The 23,458-nt window shown below is 27.7% G+C and overlaps 1 protein-coding gene across 1 annotated transcript; it reads right to left on the bottom strand.

The window, feature by feature from the left end:
• Positions 1-398: 398 nt before the first annotated feature.
• On the bottom strand, positions 399-22,027 carry Pyroxd1 (pyridine nucleotide-disulfide oxidoreductase domain 1). The gene is made up of 13 exons (XM_043054023.3): positions 21,820-22,027; positions 17,904-17,984; positions 16,241-16,360; positions 16,078-16,149; positions 12,546-12,602; positions 10,948-11,021; positions 9,951-10,111; positions 8,378-8,457; positions 6,929-7,043; positions 5,515-5,624; positions 4,190-4,312; positions 2,832-2,969; positions 399-772 (listed from the first exon to the last, which is right to left on the bottom strand). Exons 1-13 carry the CDS (start codon positions 21,913-21,915, stop codon positions 524-526), a joined length of 1,476 nt encoding a protein of 491 aa, XP_042909957.2. The 5' UTR covers positions 21,916-22,027; the 3' UTR covers positions 399-523.
• Between the last annotated feature and the right edge of the window lie 1,431 nt (positions 22,028-23,458).

The raw sequence follows: 23,458 nt of genomic DNA, 5'->3' as shown, positions 1-23,458 counted from the left end.
AAATTAATTCTAATATTAAATAAGAATTTTAAGCTCATTTCTAGATATACAGTGCACTGCAAAAACAATTCAGTGCAATTTTATGGTTTTTAAGCTATGTTTTAAGTACTATATTGATTTTAAATAATAAGTGTTTCATTAAAAAAGAAAAAGAGAGAAAAATAAATACAATATCAACTTAACATTTCCTGAGTAGTTGAAGTATATGAAAAAAAAATTCAGAACAATTGTGTAAAATATTGAAATTATTGACTTTAATAACTTTTGATAAACTAATAGATGCAAATTTTTCAGTATATAAATACAGTTTTGCGTACAATAAATGACAATAAAAATAAACTTCAAGGGAAAATTTAAAAACACAGTGAACATCTATAAAGATGTTAAACCCCAAATCTTCAAAGAAATTAAAGTTCTTGTAATAAATAAGTTTTTTTTTTTTTAGAGCTAGCTCAAGTTTTTTATGGAACACTCAGATAAATTTATATTATTAATATTATTTTAAAATATTGAACACTAAACCTTAATCAAAATAGTCTTCAATATCAACATCAGGATTTAAAATATCTTCTCCGTATGGTGTTAAATCTAAAGAATTAAGAATTAGGTTCTCAAATGTTTCTTCTAAATCTGTTTCTCCAATTAATACAGCTCCTTGCATCCTTCCGTTTTTCATCACCACTTTAGCATATTCACTACGTTCAGATGTCCTTACTATAATTTCATAGTCATTCCCTAATTTCTGTCCATTATAAAGTCCCAAAAGCACGACCTATTTTATAATACAAAATTAATTCACACTCCTCACCAGTTAAAACATATATAGGATGATTAAAATTAAACAAACCGGAATTAACCTTTCATTACACAATCTCAGATTTTACCTTATCATTACTAACCTTACAGATACTTATTTGAGCGGGAAATGACAAAAGGTAATCCCCATTGGAAGTATCCCTTTAATTTTTTTACTCCTAAGTTAGACAATTGTATAAACTGAAGTCTGCTATAGCTTTTGGTTTTCTCTAACGCTGATCACTTATATCGCCATTATTCTTGCTGCCTATAATATATCATAGATGAAAGAGTGGAGTGCCCGCTTTTGCAGGCAGGGCAGGGCTCGAAAAAACTCAGAAATTTTACCCGTCCTCCTTTGAAACTAACCCACAGCTTTTAAATAAATAAAAATACAATTTTCTCTTATTTATAATTAATATTTATATAAATTGCACAATGAATTAGTAGTTACTAGAATTACATTATACAGTAATAAAAGAAGTACTAGGTAACTAATAGTAAACTCTAGTATTTCCTTTATGAAATAATTTATTTATTTTATGAAATAATTTAGATGACAAAGATCAAGATATCTGGAATGTCAATTTTTCCGACGGTACTGCGTTTTTTAAATGAATCAAATATGACGTTTGCCAGTTCCACAATCAAGCCAATGATTTACAGAGGCTTCTGCACAGAAATCTGAAAGGGGTTTTCCATTTAGGAAGATGTTCATAATTGCGTTTAACGCTTCTTGTTTGAGACCAGTACGTAACGTGTTTTTTTGTAAGTTCATTTCAACCTCTGCAGTACTCCCAGTCAGAAAAAACATCAATTCACCCATGCGCAGTATGTTGCTATATTTCTAGATTAGAGGGTCATTTTAGAAGTGAGGGGCTAGACTCTTGTAAGATAACAAAAATTGAAAATGTATCACGAACATTAACGGGAAAATGGCCGTCCGCGCGGACGTCGGATTCTAGAAATTTCTTGTCCGCGGTAAATTTTTGACCGCCGAGGACGGGCGGTTTTTCGAGCCCTGAGGCAGGGACTCGGTATTAAACTTCAGTCTAAGTCTAACCTTTCATTATTTAAAAGATGAAGTTTCAAATCAATAAAATTTGACTGCTATTGATTCAAACATGTAACTTCAATTGTTATTGTAATGTCATACAATTTAAAATAGGAAAATATATTTTCAATCCCATTCTATATATCGAAAAGTATGTCTTCAATTCTATTGTAATTTTCATCATAAAAAGTATAAAATTATATTTTGTTTTAATTCTTATGCAAATATCATTATATCAAGGAGAAATATGCTGTTTTAAGATAATAGTATAACTTCAGTTACAATGTAAATACTATTAAATCAAAACTTATAATTTTAATCATCATGTAAATGTCATTATATTATAAGGATTAAATATACTTTCAATCCCAATTAAAATGTCATTATACCTAATGGTAAGTCTTTAAGCCCAACTTTCATTGTTATTATAAAGAAAAGTATTATTTCAAACCCATTGTAAGTATCCATAATATCAAAGAGAAACATGCAATTTTAATTGCCAAGTAAATATTCTATCTAAGGAAAAAATATACTTTCAAGGAAAAAAATCTAAATGTTATTATATTTGAAGAGAGAAACATGCATTCAACACAAAATGCAAATTTCAGTGTAGCAAATAAAAAATATTATTAAATATTCTAAATTATAATTGGCTTCATAGTAAGAGTCAAAAAATAATTTTATTAAAAATTACTAGTTATTATAGGACTAAAAACTAATTTCAAAATAATAATAATAACTAGTTATTTTAAGAATTAAAAATGCTTCTTTTAATTATTATCTGTCATCATTTTTAAACACATGGTAAAAATTAAAAAACACTTTGATGTGAATATAACTATTGTTCCATTACAATCAATTAAAAGAAAAATCAATTATTTCAGAATGGTCACTTATGGTCATTATTAAATAAGAACAACACGGGTAAAATAGGTTATTTGATAATAATTTATGACTTATAAATAAAGTAAAAAAGTCTTACTTTGTATCCAAAAAATTTTGTTACGTGTGTAAAAAGATCGAAACAGATATCAAGAACTGCAGTTTCTCCTTGAAGCTCAGAAGACATGCATTTAGCAGCATAGGCTCCCATTTGTCGAGCTTGAGTCCAAAGACGCATCTGTTGAATGAATATGAAAAAAATATATAAGTAATCACTTTGCAAAAATTAAACTTCACTAAATGCAAAATAATATAAATTAGAAAAGCTTCACTTAATTTATAATAACAAAGAATTTCTAACAAAAACTTCTATACATTATCTTAAATAAATTAAAGCTTAAAAAATTTTTTCCTTTTTATTTAGATAATAAAAAACTGTACAATACTTCTTTTTAATGATTTATATAAAACAAGCCAATTTTATATCTCAATATTAGCGATTAAAAAAATATTTAATTTGCCAATTTCTAAGCAACATTTTAATGGGAAAATGTTATTGAAGTGGCCACTGGTCTTATGAAGTAGCCATGTACTCTTATATTTGAAGAAGAGCAACATGCAAAAGGGTTCAGAGGTGCATGGATGACTGGGGAAATTCTTGCCCCGGAAAAGGGGATACTGACTCCTATTGAAGAGCAAAAGCTGAATAAAAATGTTGGCAGATTTTGTACTTTATATTCATTTTCATGTTAATGTTATCAAAAGTTATCCTGTGGCAAAAAAAATTAAAATTTCCAATAAAATATTAATTTTTTCTTAATTTAAATATTTATATTTTAATGGTCATTAACTTAGTAAAATATTTGCTTGAGTTGAACAGTTTCCTATTGAAAAATTGAATTTTAGAATAAAATTAACAGAAGTAGATTTATTTTTAGTGTCCTTAGTGATAACCCCTTTGCCTCCCCCCCCCCTCAGCATGCAACCAATGGGGTTTATAAGCAATTGCAAAAAACAGTGGATTTGAGACTCCTAATTTATATAATAAAAAAATTCACATTAAAAAATTTTCTAAAAAAAGTTTTTTTTCAAACCGAAACTCTTCAGAATTCACGCAAAAAAAGAAAAATGTACTTAATGTACTTAATGCATTAAATGTACTTAAAATGCAAGAATCAAATACTTTAGAAAATTGTTCAACAAAAATGTTATTCTAATTTAAAAGTATTACCTTTTAAAAAAACAAATTTAAAATCAAAATAACACAGCATGGGATTTTTGCTGTATTTTGTATAAAGAATTATTAAAAAGAAATTATAGATTTTATTACAAAATAAATTAAATCTTTTAAAAATGCATTTTTAATACATATTAAAAGTGTTTCCATCTTTAATGTTCTGTTAAATATTTTTAAAAGAAAAAATTGCATGTATGAAATAAAACAATCAAAGACATTACCTGGAACCAATGTTCGGACAATGACCAAGAAGCAGTACAAGCATCTCCTGCAGCGAAAATGTCCTCCAAATTGGTTTTCATTTGATCATTAACAGCAATACCTCCATCATCAGCAATCAACAACTAAAAAAGTCTGTTATAATTATTTTTTTTAAAAAATCAACTTAAAAAAAACAATAAAAAATAGCACACATATTTTACAGTAGAAATAAGACAATTCCATCATTTATGAATGTCATCTTTGTAGAATTTAAAAACATATGACTTAGTTTTAAAAAAAAAAGTAAATAAATAAAAATTCAAGCAAGCTTCAATAATTTTTGCTAAATTAAGTTTAAAACTAAACTAAATTAGTTCTAACTACATAATTAATGTCATTTGCACTTGCTCCAAATTTTAAAAATTTTAAGAAATTGATTCTCCTTAAATTAAAAACTAACAGTTATGTACTTAACATGCTGTATCTACTGCCAAAATCACCCTTTTTTTTTTCAAATTTTTAAACTTAAAAATTGGATGAAGTGTAAATGACATTAAGAGTTATTTTAAGAAAAAGTGTCAGAACTGCTAGAAATTTTTCATTGAGTAATATGCTTCGAATTTCTGAAAATATAACATTCATAAATGGTGAAATCACCCAATATTATATATGGCATTTGAAAACTAATGTAATTTTAACCCCTTTAGATAATAAGATTTTTTACAGTGCAATTAAAATAATGCAAACATGTTTTTGACAGAATTTTAATAATAAGAGGGATAGAGTGCTCGCCTCCCAAGAAATGGCCTAATCTCAACAATCAATACGAATTCCGCAAATGCCTTTCACCAACCACAGTGCTGATGCTAAATACCCTCAGTGGTAGATGGATCATGGATTAGAATCCCCATGCTGTCAGGCTAACCGTGGGAGATATTCATGGTTTCCCTCTCCAGGTAATACAAAAGCAGGTTAGTTCCTTAAAAAAAGTTCTCCACGATGGCACATGTCTCTCAATACTTTATCCAGGAGTTCCCTTGTCTTTTGGATTGAGTTCAAGATCACAAGGCTATGAAGGTGAACATTGGTAGTCATAAACTCAAAATTTGGTTGGTTGTTCAACTTCGGTATTTAAAAAAATACAAGTGTAACAATGTGGAGTCCCTAGACCCACAATCTATTACTCACTGTAAAAAAAAAATTTAAAACAAAACAGGGGGGGGGGCAAACTTCTGCATATGGAAAACTAGAAGCATTGACTCAATTAAAAAAATTATTTAGCACCGCAGTACAGTTAACATATCATCAGCAATTTTAAATCAGAAAGCTGTTAGGGGATACTTACTTCATTTCTTAGTAGAAGTGAAGTATTTGGAATAACGCCTGTAGCACTAATAACAAAATCACAACCAAATACAGAACCATTTGTTAATTCAACATAAACAGGCCAAATATCTGAAAAGAAAAAATATAGGTGGAAAAAAAAATAATTTTAAAATATCAATGCCTTCAAACTTGGGATAAGTTTGGTAACAAATCTAAATTTTTTTTTTAATTGTTATTATTCGAATCATCATTGATGTAACTAATTAAACACTTACCATTTCCACTTAAGTTTAAATTTTTCCTCCATACATTATTTTGAAAGGATGCAGACCAAAATATTGAGACAACTAGCTTCCAAAAATCATGTGAGCCTAAGCTTTTCTCCCGAAATAAAAATGTATGAATTTTATGCAAGTCTTGCGCCAAATCCTAAACCTGCTTAAATTATTCTACACGCACATATATATATATACAGTCGGACCCCGATTTAACGAATTCATCGGGACCGGAAATTTTATTCGTTAAATCAGGATTCAAAAAAAATTTTTTTTTTTACATATGTATTATTAAAAATTACTAGTTATAAACGACTATCTAAGATAAGAAAGGAATTTCTTGTTTGACTCATAGTCCGCATGACAAACCCCCAGAAAATGACCTTGCAAGTGTAATGTCTTATTGACTGTGCCCACCTACCGACGACGAATTTTGTTTTTCCCTGTTGCGGGCTTTTCTTTTGTTTGAGACGAATATGCACTTTCTCTATTTTATTCCTCCCAGGAAAGATTTTTTTCCCTTTAGAATCTGCCAATTACAAAAAAATGCAATATTTTTCTGATCAAAATTAATGAAAAATATTTTTTCCGGATGCTGAAATAATTCGTTAATTCGGGGTTTTTGACTCTGTTTGTTGGGGTTGAAAAAAAAATTTGTTAAATCGCAAAATTCGTTAAATAGGGGTTCGTTAAATCGGGGTCCGACTGTATGTATATATATATATACTAAACAAATGATATATATATATATGTATATATATATATACTAAACAAATGATATATATATATAAAATTTGCTTAGTTTATAAAAAAAAATCTCTTCAGTATTTAGTATTTTCTTATCATCTGATAGCAATATAATCAAAAAAACTAGTTGAATAATACAGTTAAAAGAACTTAAAACACAGTAATAAAATACAGTTAAAAAAACTAAATAGAAGGTGTACTATTGATTCTTTCAGTTAAAGAAACTGCCAATTTATTTCAAAGCAAACTTAGTCGAACTTATTTGAATAACTTACTGGTAAAAATTAAAATATTATTATAAATTTTTTATTGGTTATAAAGTTGTTCATTGGTTATTAAAATATTATTATAAATTGTTTAGAATCAAAATGATATGAATGCTTAATTTTTTTTAAAGTGATTAGGACATACTTTTAGATTTGGATGTTTGAAACGTTATTTCCTTCAGATCCTGTTGCAGAAACTCGTCTCTTGAATGAATATTTTTAACCTCACATTCATATTCAACATGAACGTTTCGCTTTTCCTAATGTAAAAATAAACACTTATAAAACTTAAATTTAATGCAGAAAATATTTTTTAAAAAAAACTCTAAATAACTGAACAAGTAAAGATCTAAATCTAGTTTACAAAGTTTAAAAATTTGTATAATAAAAGCAAGGTACTAACATAGTTACAGTTGAAAAAAAGTTTTTTTTCCAATACTAACATGAACTTAGTGTAGTTTTGTGCAGTTATGTTTGAGATGCACCTAAAGCAAACCTACCCATATTTCCTCTTTTTATTTATAGATAATTTTGAAATAAACAATATTTAATGTAAAGAATAAAAAGTGCAATTATAATGTGAACTAAAAACTGAACAGGGGAAAATTAAGAGAAAAATCAAATAGGTTATTTTTAAAAAATATATAAACATGAACAAAATATTATCAACATAACAAGCATGTATATCAGCATTACAAACATGTATGTATACATACATATCTATACATATAAATCTATACCTATAAATCTATACATATAAATCTATACATATTTATCTATATCCACAAATCTATCCAACAGAATAATTTTCAAATTAACTACAATAGTCAAAGTACAATACAGAACACTGCTAAATAAAGAACAATTTCGACCACCTCTACAAAAAGAACAAACAAGAATTGTCCATTCAACAGAGAAAAAAATTTAAAAGTAACATTTAACTGATTTCTCCCCAACAAAGGAATAATAAACACAATAAGATTAAAGAAAAGAGAGATATAATTTGAAAATTTCTTCATTAATTAATTTTCTGAATTATTTTAAATACTACACATGTTGTAACTTTTTCAAAATTTATAAATCCCATACTAACTAAAATTTAGGGAGGTAAGAAGCCCTATTAGTATTTAAAAGTAATCTTTCAAAACTGCAGAAACAGAAATATAAAATGCAACCAGTTCTATGAAATATGAAAATTAAATCTTTAATCATATATAATCCAGATATGAACAATTGGAAATTGTTGTACAAACAATGGAAGTTTTAATTGTACTAATACTGTATGCAAATCAATTATTTTAGGAAGAGAAACACTATTCTGCATTTTTTGGATCACATAGTGGATAAACAGTATTTAACATCGCAGCATTTAAAGCAAAGTTAGAAAAAAATAGCAATGAGTGAATAGTAAAAATTATATATGAATAGTGAATAACTCACAGTTATTTTTAATAGGAATATTTTATGCTAAAATATTTTTTATAAAAAATTCGAGAATAAAATATTTAATTCTTAAAACTGGATCAACAATATCTGAGAAGATAATACAAGGAACATTTAAGACATTAAGTGCATAACTTTAATATATATTTACCAGAGTTTTCCCTTTCATATTAATTTTTGTTGACCAATCAGGACCTAAAGCACTTCCCATCACAGAACTTTGAGGATTACCTTATGAAATAGCATAAAAATTATAAGTTATTAATTAATTATTAATTTTTTAATTTATTTACATAAGCAAAAGATATACTTATTATAGATATAATAAGGGATATAATAATTATATATCCTTTATTATATCTATAATAAATATATAAGATATACTAATAGATATAAGATATAAGATATACTTATATCTATAATATATATCTATAATAAATATAAGATAGGAAAGATATAATAATTATATGAATAAACCTAGAATAGAGAACAATTTATAATAATCACTTCACAATTTTGATCAACTTTAAATAATTATGATTCGATAATTCAATATTAATTATTTAGTTACACATTGTGTAAGAAAAGGACCATCCTGAATAACTTTTAATCTAATGATCAGATTTTCATATTCTAGGACTCAATGTTAATGGTTCAAGGGGATGACCTCAAATATACTAATTAATTAGTGCAGATGATATTTGAAGTCATGAAATCAGACACAAAAACGTACTCTCTCTGAATAAATAAACATACCTTTTTTTCCGACACATTTGGATTTCTAACCCCCAAATTATAGAGGGTAGCCGCAATCTGGGAAATATGGTCTTAACAGTTTGGTCAAGAGAGTGGTCCAAAGTTTGGGACCCCTTAATGTTAATTTCATTTTCAGCGCATTTTGCCATAACTCCAGAATTTTTGAAACGAAAAGAACATTTTTGCATACCATTATAAAATTTGTTTGCCCTACGATAGTTCCATGCAAAATGTAACTTTTAGTAAATATTTACTATTTTTTATTATTTAATTTAATAATAGTCAAAAAATTTTTGAATTGTAAGATCTAGGACTAGTTTTTTACATCATTACAAAGAATGCAATTTTTAAACAGCAAAATATCAAATTTGAGCAAAATCAGTCGAATAGTACCCGAGAAATCAAAGACATATGTTTATTCAGAGAAAGTATGTTTCTCTGGCTGATTTTGTAACTTAAAATATCGTATGTACTAATTATTTAACACATTTGAGGCTACCCACTCAAACCATTTGATTGCGCCCTAGAACGTGAAGATCTGATCATTAGATTGAAAATTGTTCAGGATGGTCCATTTTCCATTTTGCGTACTGGTACATCAATAATTATTTGAAAATTGAAACTGCTACTGTTAAGAAATATAGAATAGTTAAAAATCTTATAATAATAATTTCTCCATTTTTATAAATTCATAACCACAAAATGTTTACCACACGAAAATTCAATATCGATTATCATTTATTAGTATATCAATAATCTGAAAATTGAAACTTCTACAGTCAAGAATTTTAATTAAAAAAAATAATTAAGATTAAAAAAAATTTCAGCTTTTGATAAAATAAATTAACTTAATTTTATTGAGGTACAATCAGATAAAGACACAACATCATACAAATATTCTAAGCATTTTTATAGAAAGCATTAGATTGCATTCAACACATAATAATTAATGTTCAAAAATTGTATACCTTCTAATGTGTACTTTAGTCGCTTAGATGGGGCAGTCTCCTTCTGCTTGCTTTCATTTAAACAAGGTAAGAAAAATTTTGCAGCCCCTGCATCAAAAAAAGTTGAGCCAACTGACTTATCTTTGATTGCCCAAATGATATCACAGTTTTCCATTTCATACCTAAAATTAAAAGTTTCATCAATAAAACCTACTGACCTTTGACCCATGCTCCCCTTTTCAAAGAAAATATACATTTTTCATTTTTTAAAAGGAAAATAATGTGAAGAGTTTGTTTTTAAAATGAAAAATGCAGTGAAAGGTCCATTTTTAAAATAAAAAAATATTGTGAAAGGTTCAATTTTAACATGAAACTATTTTGCGATGGTCCTTTTTTGAGATATAATAATTTCTGAAGGGTCATTGAGAATAAAATAATGAAATAATATTAGAAGGCCTATTAAAAGACTAAAAAATTTTCCAAAATTTTTTCTAAAATTTTTTCCCTGCTTAAATTTCTTAGGACTTATTCCCAGCACTTATCTCCTTCAATGTGTAAAAACTAGGTTTTCCAGAAAATTAAAAGAAAAAGAAAACAGTGATAAATTTAGTGTTAACGTTTAACAAGATAAATAGTATGTGTACAACCTGATATCTCAAAACTTTGTGTGCAGTTTCTTTGTCTGATTTAAAAGTAACATAGAAACTATACAATTTACAATAAAAAAGAGATATCTTTCTTTAAACTCATTACAATAAATTTATGAGGAAACCTTTAATCATAACATTACAATTTCAAAATATAAATCAGAAAAGCAATATAGCCACCTCATGTTTTAATGTCCATTTCTGTTTTGATGACAAGGGTAATTATACTGAATAAAGCCAATAGAAGTTCAATATCTACTTTAAATTTGTTAGTTAATTTAAATATTAAGAAGAAACAAAACTTAAATTTGAATTATGAATAATACTGCTAAATGATATATAAATAAACCGTGATTAAAGATAGAACCTACACAATTTCAATTGCAAGGCCACCATTTCCAACTACAATAACACGACTTGCATCTAAAAGTTTTCGCTGAAATACCTAAAACAAAATTAAATTAATTTAAAGTATACATAGAAAAGTATAAATATGATAAACATCCAAATGAGGCTTTTAAAACAAATGAAATATTCCCTATACATTATAACTCACAGAATAAAAATGGAAAGTACTCCTCTAGCCTGTAAGTACAGTATGCAGATGATTTCCCACAGAATGCAGATGACTTCCCACAGAAATTCCCACAAACACACATTTATACATTTGACTCAAGAATGCCTTTGTCTTAAGAATTGAAATCAGAATTGAAGTTACTAAGTTGAATATTAACAGTCCTATATTGACAATATGAATACATAATTATTGACATATAAAGAGTTAAAAATCAACCATTCATATTCTTATTACCTACAAACATTATAACTATAAAAACCACATAACTTATTAATTTATTATAGACAGATTTATTAAATTATTTTACATTAAAACATGAAAGAAATATTTATTTTATAAAAAGATTGAGTCTTTATTTATAATTAAAATTTCAGATACAAATTAAGAAATAAATTATGTAATTACATAATAAACATTAGGTTGCAATGTGTGATAAATATAAACAAAAAAAATTATAAAACAGCAATAATGTTGAATAGCTTCATTTTCTTTCTTTTTTTTTAATATAAAAGCACAATTAAATGTAAACTTTCCAAACTTGTGCTTGCTTATTTAAAAATTTTCTCATTTAGGCCATATATCTCCCCTTAATATTCTAATTGGGCCACCTAATATATTACCAGGTATTAGTGTACCCCACCAGAGGAAAAATTTTTTATCTTATTAGGGGACCCACAATGTGGTCCCATAGGTTACTATGCATGTATATTTACAATAACGTTAAAATGAGGAGTTATAACAATTTAAATCAAAATAAAACTAATGTTTGCATTACATTAGTAGATTTCATTCTACTTTATATATGACTTTAATTTTAATATACATTATAACTCTGGGTGGCTGGGTGGCGCAGTTGGTTTGTCGTCGGCCTTCTGAGCCCAAGTCTGTGAGTTCGATCCCCGGCCCAGACACCGGATTTTTCGGGATGCAGAAAATCCTCGGCAGCCATGTCGTATGATTATGCGCCATGTAAAAGATCCCCGGAGTGCCTCATAGGCTCTTGGCATTTCCGGCAAAATTAAATTCCTAGTGCACTTTAGCATCCAAATAGATTCTCGGTGCTGCCATCTAGTGTGGCAGAGACTAGACGTCCAAATTAACATGACCAACGGTATCTCACCCATTGTGGTGGTCCTGAAAGAGTGGATACCACCTCTGGAGAACGCACTAGGTCTGCTCATCGGCAAGACCAAGTGTGCAGCTCATTGGAAATAAAATAATAATAAAAAAAATTTAATATCACTTGAGAAAATACAATTTTTGAGGCTTTTTCTGAAATTTATTTAGTAAGCTTAGCAAGTAAATTCTTGCAAACAACCCACAAATTGAAAAAAATTGGTCAAAACAATAAATAGTAACAATTAATTATTTAAGCAAAAAGAAAATTATTACCTCAACTGTTTCTGTATCTCTAATGCCCAAAATATAAGGATTAGATCTTGAAATTATCTATAAAAACAAAAGAGAAATATCACAAATTTGCACAGGAAAGATTCAGATAAAACAAGGTACAACATTTTAAATATTTGATAACATATACATTTTTAAAATATTTGAATAAATTTAAAAACACACTCATAAAATAATTGTATTATAATTTCCGTGAATGTAAACTCTCATTAAATTCAGACTATATGCTAAAAATGAAGGATTTGTTTTCTTTCTTTTAAATATTTAGTTAAATTTTTAGCTAAAAATTGTATTTGAAGCATTTTATTTTTATTTTTAATTAAAGTAAGCCAACATAGATAGAATAAACCATGGATACTTGTGAATCCTTATAATTCATAACATAATATTTAGTGTGTTTAGGTATACATATATATAAGGTTGTTTATTTTCATTTTCTATCAGGGGTTGAACAGCCAACCCAATTCAGCTTATGACTATCAATGTTCAACTTCTTAGCCTTGTAATGTTGAACTGAATCCAGAAGACAAGAGAACTCCTGGATCAAGCAATGGGACAAATTATCCTTCATGGAGGACTTTTTGATGGAACTAACCTGCAATTGGGTTACATAAAGGGGAAAACCTCAAAAATCTCCCATGGTTAGCCCGACAACAAGATTACAATCCATGATGCGCCTGCCTCTGAAGATATTTTACGTCAGCACTGTGGTTGGTACGAGCCGGGTGCAGAATTCATATCAACCAACCAACGTTGGAATTCAAACGTTCACCTCATTGAGAGCCAATAGGGTTCTAAATAAGCTTATGTAATTTTCCATTTTCAGGCTACCCAGTCGTTAAGTGAAGTCTTTGCTTTCCATGGCTTTTGCTGGGGTTGAATTTATGTGCTAAAGAATGAATATCTAAACAAATTGTACTTTTTCCAAGCATGTCTTAATGGTTCAGAAGCTAGGTCTATAGCCAAAAAAGTTCATCATAGGTGGATGGCTGAGTAGTACGATACAGAGATCAAATGATTACTACAAACATTTGACCCCGATGGTGGCGCAGCGAAGAAAAAAAACTAATTTCCGAATTCCATGACAATGAATTTTCAAGAACATTAATAATTTTTAATACTTGAGTTATTATTGTATTATGAACAACTTAGTTTCATAAAAAAAATGTCAATGAAAAAAACTCTTAAAAATTTTAAGTTTCTGCAATTTTGCAAATGAGCCAATTTGGGAGAATTTTTCAATCTTGTATACCGTCTTTCTATACTATGCTAACTTGGGTTATGCTACTTAGTTTTGAAATGTTGCAAAAAATGCCGATCAAAATACTATTTTTTACATAAATGTACAAAAAGAAGTTAATTAAATGTTTGTTTGTTTTTAAAAAAAGCACAATGAGATGGAAATAATATAAGGCTTCTAGTACAGTATAAATACGATGTTATTGAGTAATTATAAAAAAAGTGTAAGATCTTATGAAACTGTGTCAAAAAAAGCAATACAAAAGCATATCATAAACAAATAAAAAGTATATGATACATAAAAAGAAGATAGCTTCAAAATAAAAAGAGCTAATTTAAGATCACTACAGAATTGAAATATAAAATAATAATAAATATTATTTTAAAAAAAATTTTCAATGACCACTCGATTGACACTCGTCATTCAGGTATCAGTAAGGCAGATTTGTTGGCCCTCTTTTAAGGGAATCATATTATGTAAGCCAACATTGCACCCACAGTAAGGACAGATAGTACAGGGAATGAAAGAGCATATGTACCTTGTCCGGAACTTGAACCCAGGACCATTCTGATGTAAGGTCAGCTCCCTGACCACTACACAATCTGGTTTTCAAATTTTACCAGAACGGAATGTTATTCAAACACAAAATAATTAGCAATGTTGTTATAAGAGGATGATATAACATGGGAGAAAAACTTTATGGCAAATTCTGTTTAATTTCATTGGTAAGTCAAAATTTAAAGTTTTGATAAAAGGAAAGCCTAGCCTCTGGAAGCCTAGGTTCAGGTAAACCTAGAGTACACCATAATGCTTCAAATTCTAAAATAAAAATTTCCAAAATTACCAAGTGCACACATATTATGACCGAATTACATCAGATTACACTTTAGGGAAGTTATAATGCAATAATTTGTTTGAATTATGCTTTGAAAAGATTTTTCAGCATTTGAAACTTCATAGTTTACTCTAGGTCAGCAGTTCCCAATTTTGCTTGGCTGTGGAAGCCTTTATGATCAAAATTCATTCGGCGGAATGCTGGCTTAAAAAAACGAGGAAGTATATAAAGACTACTTTATTTTCAAAATATTTAATAAAAGGAACGAAATTGTTTCATTTTTTATCATTAATAATCTTAAATTAGTTTTACGGATGACAATCAATTGAACTCACAGTCTTAGACTTGAATCTAGTTAAGTTATAAATTTGTTTTTGGCATATATAAAACTGAAAATGAACAAGGTAAGTCAAAGTTTTTTTCAGGAATGAAAAGTAAAAAAATTGCTATAAATGCTAAAAAGGGTTATTAGGAAAACACATTAACAAATTTATAGTTAAACTCAATGAGAAATACTAATCAGTTTTTAATAAATGCAAGTTCTTTTCATGAATTCCTCAATATAGAGTTGTAAGAAAAACTATGTGCTTTTAAAAAATGTAATTTCTTTCTCATATTTTAAATAATTTCATAAAATCAAGCAAAATATTAAATATATAATGGATTATCCATTGATTATAAGTATATAATTACCAGTATCAAAAATATTAAAGAAAAAAATCATAGCTATCTGAACATTTTTAACTCTTCCTTGAAACTCTGCAGTTGAACTTCCTTGAAAGTTCCGCAGAACACCATTTGGAAACCCCTGCTCCAGGTTTACCTAAACTCACCTTTCTCCAAATTTTAAAATACCAATGTAAAAAAGCAGAAATTTTCTATGAAAAGTTTCTCCAAAAGTATAGCACCCTCAAAACCTGAATATTAGTTTTTGCTATTTTTAAGCTTAATGGCCTGCCTGCATCAAAAAACTGGTTTTTCCCATGTTAGAAGATGGGGAAGCTGTAGGTAGGACAATTATATTAATAATAAGGGCTATTTGTTCTAATTGCCGGCCAGGTGGCCGAGTGGTTAGCGTGTCTGACTGCGAAGCCAATGGCCGCGAGTTCGAATCCCGCTCAGGGCATGGATGTTTCTCTCTCTGTGTTGTCTTCTGATGTGCGAATGAGTGAATGTGGCCCACCCTATAAACGGGTTTGTGGCAGTGTGGCGTGGGAAACGCTGCTTGCCTCCGTGACTTTGGTTCATAGGTGCCAACTGGGTAACGATAAATGAGCAACACTTCCGGCATCTTCTATGGCGAAGAACAAAAGTTCAGTTCCTGCCGTTATTAAAAAAAAATTTAAAAAATAAATGAATTTTCACTGATTGGAATGATTGTATTTTGTTATTATTATCCGTATGCCTGAAAAAAAACAATCAACAAACATTTTTAATACCTTTGGAACAGCACCAGTGCAAATACACAACTTCTTGTAGTTCAAGACTTTAGAATCTGACAACAGAACAGTCTAGCAAAAAATTAGAAAAATTAGCAATACAATCAGCTAAAATAATAATCAAACAATATAAAATATTTAAGTATAGAAAAAAAAACAATACATGTTTTAAAGAATCAATTTCAACTGCAGAGGCAAAGTAGACTGTGCAATTTGCATGACGATTTTCCAAAAATGAATAAGATTCTTCTCCAACGTCAAAGTCTTCTAATCTCTTCGATATCTGCAACAACAAAAAAAAAAGTGTTAACCATCACAATTAAAGAATTTAAAGCAAAATATATTACAGTTTCTACATTAAGCTAAAGTTTTGAGATGTACAACATATAGATAACAGTTAGCGATTGGCAAAGAATAAAAAGTAACTAAACAAAAATTTCACTTTCAGTTAACACAGAGTGCATAAACAAAATATCTTCATCTGGCAAAGCATTAAAATTTTAGATATACATTATTTTTTCTTGCTTTTAAAATTAATCTTAAGTATTCAAAATATCTCAATGTGAAAATGTGTAACAAATTTTTATATTTTGTGAGATAATTAATTAATTTTTAAAAACTATGATAGCAAAAATGGCATTTCTGTCATGTCATTTAAGTTATTATATGCTAAATAAACAACTAATAATTTTGTAAGAACGTTAGTTTTCTTAAAAAGAAATTAATTTTAGTATAACCCTTTGATGCAGAATATTTATTAAACATATTTTTCCTCATTCATTATTTTGTATTAATTTAAGTCAAAATAAGTGAAAAATATACCATAGCATTTTAATAGTTTATGATTATAAAATACAGCATGAGGCACTGGTACCTTTTTTCTGTGTTAAAGGTAAAATCTTCTAAACATGGCTCACTTCCAAATAATAATTTTTCGAATTTGCAGTTATTTAAATCTGAGAGAAACAGTTATTCATCATTTAAATTTCATTAATTTACAAAATCAATCATTGATAAACTTTTGAAAATGAATTTAAAAAAAACATTTTCAAACTACTTTTTTGGATTTTATATATTTTGGAATAAATATAATTCCGATAATCAAACATATTTTTTAAGTTACTATTAAACTGTTTATTTTTTTTATCATTGAAATATATAAACATATATTTTTGCTTGTAATTAAAGCATCAAAAAAATATATATAAAAGGAACACCAGTATCCCATCTGCATTAAGGATAATATTTTTCAAATAAATTTACATTTTCCTATTTAAAAAGCAGTTTATTAAAAAGTTCACAACTATTGCATAATTAAAGATCCCTTTGCCAAAAAAAAGTTTTTGCTCCTTAAAGTTAATATAATCTTAGCAAGGATTAAGACAATGAGATAAGAAGCTGATTGGAAGAACTATTTTCAAAATTAAAAACTCTAGACTAGGCAGGCTCCTTTTACTTAAAGAAAATTATTCCCACAAAATATAAAAATCTTTCAAGTAAAAAAACTTCTTTTTTTAATTCTAATACAGCAAATAAATAAATAAATATCAGGCAATATCTTTAAATTTTATATTGAATATTATTGAATGAATAAATTAAATCTTTTATTAAATAAGTTAAACATGCATATAAAATTTAACTATTAAATTTCAATTAACAATTCAATTTCCAATTTAACAATTACATATGTACTTTCTACAACTTATTATATTTCTATTATAAAATGAATGTTACAAAATGTTTAAAGAAACATTTTTAAGAATTGAAAATACTATTTCAATACAACTTTAAAGCTCATAAGCAGCAATTATTACTGTTGATTTTACCTTTATAACATTTTTAGCGACTTTCACAAAAGGAGAGGCTGAAATTAAAATAATGCTTTCATCTGGTTGTTCAAATGCCAACTGAAATAGAAAAACAAACATCTAAGAATGTAATAATATATCTCAATAGCATAGGAATAAAGTTTAAGGAATTATAAATATTATAACATCAACAATGAAAGCCAAATTATATTTAAAAGTAAAGATATTTCATAAAATTATTTCTTGTAAACACAATAGACCCTCGTTATAAAGGTCTCTATCCTTTATAATAATGTGAGATTGCTGAAGTGCACAAATATGTTTGAAACATTTACTAAAGTTTGAAACTAAAGGAACCTGAACCGATTTCAAAAAAACCAAAACAACTGAAAAAAATAATAGAAACCAGGTAAGAAGAATAACATTTTTCAAAACATAAACAAAAAAATTCTTCAAACAAGAAAAATATAAGCCATGATAGCTAAGAGGATAGAAAGGGTCTAGGATTCAGGGAGACCCGGTTTCAAATCCAGAGGCAGCCTGGTGGTGCAAATTCTGCTCCCGGGTCGTACTTGACCACAATGATGAGGTAAAATGTCCCCAATGGCAGACATATAATGGGTTAGAAACCCCTTGCCATCAAGCTAACCGCAGAAGGTTTTCCTCTCCATAAAACGCATATGAGGTTTTTTTCTCAATAAAAAGTCCTCCACAAAGGTTAGTTTGTCAATTTACTTGATCCAGGAGTCCTCTTGTCTTCTGGGTTGGGCCCAAAATGACAGGCTAAGTTGTTGAACATCGATAGTCATAGACTCAGAATTGGGACAACTGTTCAACACCAATTATAAAATAAGTATAAAATAAAAAACCGGAGAGTTTTCCATATTGTGATCTGTGGCAGAATAATCGAAAAATCTTGGCAGCTTCCGGGCAGCGGCCCGCGAGAAACTAAAAAAAAAAAAATATCACACAGGAATGAGAGTAGTCAGAAAGTAAAAAAGAGGAAATCCAAGAAAAAAGTTTAAAAAAAAATTATATATATATATATATATATATATATATATATATGGGTCATTCTCACAAAAACAGTAATTTTCATGTCCCCAGTATATTTTATGTTTGTTTTACAACTTATGAAAAAAAAATTTCAGGGAAAGTGTCCTTCAGAATGCAGGCTAACAAAAGAATAAAAATAAATATATAAATTTTTATTTTTTATTTATTTTAGGTAATTTAAATATACCAATAAGTCATTCCCTCACTTGTCCCCACTGTTGATTTAAAAAAAAGAGAAAATTGTTTCTGACATAAAAATAAAATTTTTTTACAAATTCGTGTTTTTTATTTCAGAATATTGAAATGTAGAATTCAAAAAATCAATTTTAAATTTAATTTCTGATAAAAATATTAACACAGCACTATTTTAAACTTTGTCCCCAGTGTTTCGCGTCATTCCCTCACAACAATGTTCTTATCACCTGCAATCTTCTTAGAATAAAAATATTTTAATGAAAACTTTAGCAGTTAACAACTGGCATCATAGTACAAAATTGCAGTATGTTTCCATCTTCAATTTAAAGAAGTTTTGCTGTGGAATAAATTTGAATGAATCAAACCAGGTAAAATTTTTTACATTTGTCATTCCCTCACGTCGTTTTTTAGAGTAAAATTAAATACAACTTCATCGAGAAAGTGGATAATTATATGTTGCTTTCTTGTATGAATATAATTGTATGTGATTGATTTCAGAAATTAATTAGGCCTAACTGTTATTTTTAAATTTTATTAAATTTGTCATTCCCTCACTAGTGTATAAAGTGAGGGAATGGCTCTGAAGTCAGGGAATGATTCAATATGAGTATAGTATAAAAAATTTTTTTGTTCAATCGTACAAGCCAATTTTATTTCCCAAACCTGTAAAAAATATTAAAAATATAAAACTAAATTATAATAAATATTAGATATATACTTAGTATGTTATCATTTTCAAACTTGAGGTAGCTGTAACTTAGAGGAAAACATATATTAAAACAAAATATCATTCCCTCACTTTTTAAACAGTGAAATTAATTAATTTATTTAAATATTAAGCATAATTTATAGGATATATACCTTTTTTATAATGTCATTACATATTTCTATTAATATAAAAAGTTTCAGAGCTTTTTATTCACTTTACTTTTTTGGGATTTTATGAACTGAAAAATGACAGTTTTTATGAGAATGTATATATATATATATATATATATATATATATATATATATATATATATATATATATATATATATATATATATAAAAACAAAAATTTGACAAAAAAGGGCGATTTTTAAACTTGTAAACCATATGATTATAAATCCCAATATGAGGCTTTTAAATAAATCACGTAAATATGAAACTCTACATCGAATTTAAAAAATGCGAAAATACAAATCATGATTTCTTAATTTTCAGATCATGATGCATAATTTTTAAATCGTGCGATATTACAACCGCAAAAACGAATCACGGCATTGGATTTTAAGCTCGCGTGAATATGAATTGCTACATAGGGTTTTAAATACAAATCACGATATTGATTTTTTAAATCTCGTAAGTAAAAATCGCAATGTACAATATTTAAATCGCCTGAATAAGAATCGCAACGTTCAACTTTTAAATCAGGTAAATACGAAAATCGGGGTTTGATAATGAAATTGCGATTTTAAAAATGCATAAATACAAAACACGATATTGGATTTTTAAATCTCGTAAATAAGAATCGCAATGTGCAACTTTTAAATCAGGTAAATACGAAAATCGATGATTGATATTAAAATCACGTGAATAAAAATCAAGATATTTGCAGAGTCTGGACTTGGGATTTCTAAAAGGTTTGTTTGTATTGTTTTTGTTTGGACATAATAAATAAAAATTTACAAGATTAATTGAATGAGCAAATAAATATTTTCACAGTAAATACACCTCTATTTTTGTTCTCTTTTTTTTTTTTGTTTTCATGCCAGAATACAAGAAGCAGCGACGTCTGAATTACGAAAATACGAGCTATCCAGCCGACGGATAAGAAATACGGAAAATCTTACTTTCTGTGCATGAAATCGGAGAAAATAGCTAATATAAGTAAAAATGCGGAAGGGTCAGCAGCTAGGGCGTAGATTGAATTTTCTGTTTATCTTTGAAAATTATAAATAAATATAATCATTTTACTTCAACGACTGAATTTTTTTAAAAAAAAGCGGGATATTTACAAAAAAAATGAAACTTTTAGAGAATCGGAGTTTTTGATAAAAAGGCTGAAATTCGAGGGACAAAAAAAAATCTCATCCCTGTATAAAGAAAAGTCAACCAGTTTTATCCCAAGGAAATGATTTTTAAAGAAACTTCAGTGAGAGGAATAAGGACTTCAATAATTACGCACCGAGGAAAATTAAATTCCTCATAAAATATTTTAACTTGTGCAAAAATGAATTTCAGCGGAAATTAGCGGGTAAAATGGAAAAATCTGAAAAAAAGCGGAAATCCGCGAATCCGCGGAAGAATCTCATCCCTGATCACAGAAAAGGACCAACTCCAAAGGTATAACTCGTAGCCACTCCCAAGCAAACATCAACATGTTTTTTATAAAAATTTGCAAATTTAAAATCAATTTGGAGCCTTGGCGATTGTAATTGATGCGACAGATCAAGATACGGAAATATCTCCAGAAAACACAGTACATGCTTAAAAATATGCTAAATCATAAAATAATGCTAGATATAAAGATTATCGTTGGCAATTAGAATATTATTTAGGAAACACACAATTTACTAAGATTTCCTCACCTCTTATTTTTAAACAATAATAAACTCCAGCTTTTTCTATACAAAATTTTAAAACCATTCAGTGTAAAACAATAATAATAAAAATTAATTATGGCAAACAAAAAAATACATGCCTGTTCAGCGCATGAAACGCCAGCAATACCACCCCCAATAATAATGAAAGTTGCAGATGACAATCTACAAATGTCAGCGGTATCACATTCAGCCATATGTTTAATTGTATTTATTATTTCAATTTATTTAAATACGAATTTTATATTTGTTGTTTTTGTTTACATAGTTTAATAATATAGTGGGAAGCTTGTAACTTATTATTTCTGTGCGACTTGACGCTTGCTTATAAGACTAAGGCTTTATTGATTGACTAAAAAATAGGAGCTGGAGAAAAAGAAGTGAATAACTTTTTATTCTATTGACAGAATGGCAACAAGGAAATGATAACGTGGGATCAATGGGCTTTTCGCATTGTGATTGGCTGTTGACTATCACTCATGGTTGCAAGAATTTGGGAAGTTATCGCGTTTATTGTGAATTAAAATAAAAATTTCAATAATTTTGTGCACGCCTGTCTGTGTTCTCGCGTAATCTCGTATTTGGTGTGATGAAACAATTGGTTCATTGATGGATTGTGTTTACATTTATTTCGTAAACAGACACTGGAAAAGAGGAGATTGGTGTTTAAAAGAAATTAGGCGAAAATGTTTTTGAATTTTTAGATATTTATAAATGTAACAATAAAAATGAATGTTTTCTTTGCTATGTTTATTATTTATTTTTAAATAAAAGTATGTCATTTTGATATTAAGAGTATGTTAACGGGTGCTCTTAAATACTTTTAAATTAAGTATTCTCTTATAAAAGCTTAGCTGCAATATTTATATAATTTTCTTACGTTCTGTTGTAAGGAAAAGAAAATTCGGATCTAAATTAAAAGAATAATTATGCCATGTAATGTCTAATCATCCTATGCATATTTCCTAACATTTGTTCTTAATTATTAAGCATTATAATTGTAACATAAAAAATAATTCTGGAGTAAAGTTCAAATTGATGTTTAAGTGTTTATATATTATGTTTATTCGACATTAAAAGTGTTTCTACTTCTAACATTTTATAAATGAATTTGTAACCCGCAGTTTTAATAAAATAAAATTATCGCTAGTTAATAAAACTATGGCAAGAGAAAAATTATCGGTAAAATTTTTATGTGGTTATCAATTATTATATATTTATTTGGAAGTAATGAAAAGTAATAATATATTTGTGAATCTAAGCACATCATGATAAGCAATAATATTGAAATGATAAAAATTCTGTGGAAATAACAATAATATTGGAAATGAAAAAAAATCATGTTACATGAAATTTATTTTCGAATAGTTGACTACTTACTTTTATGATGATAGATTAGATTTTTGATTACATATTATTTACTGCTGTGTATTAAGAGTTAGGTCAAATGTGCATCAAGTGGCTAGTATAAAAATGTTGCTTTTTTTAATCTTACCACTGCTTTATTAGAAAAACAATTTTGTAACAATCAAATAATAAATATATAAAAATCTATATTTGAAGCATATAAGAGTAAAATTTTTTATTTTTTGATTTAGAAACTATCAATCAAAAAGATCCTTTAAAATTTGAATTATATTATATAATAAGTAGAAAGAAATATTAGCAAAGGAAAAATTTCATAATGAGTCATTGAACAATATATCAATCACTTTTGAACTGACCCCCCTACTATTTTAA

This window comes from Parasteatoda tepidariorum, chromosome 8 (assembly GCF_982258835.1).
Source record: "Parasteatoda tepidariorum strain Cologne lab strain chromosome 8, Ptep-v5.0, whole genome shotgun sequence".
Taxonomy (NCBI): domain Eukaryota; kingdom Metazoa; phylum Arthropoda; class Arachnida; order Araneae; family Theridiidae; genus Parasteatoda; species Parasteatoda tepidariorum.
This window is presented reverse-complemented; position numbering and strand designations above follow the sequence as displayed.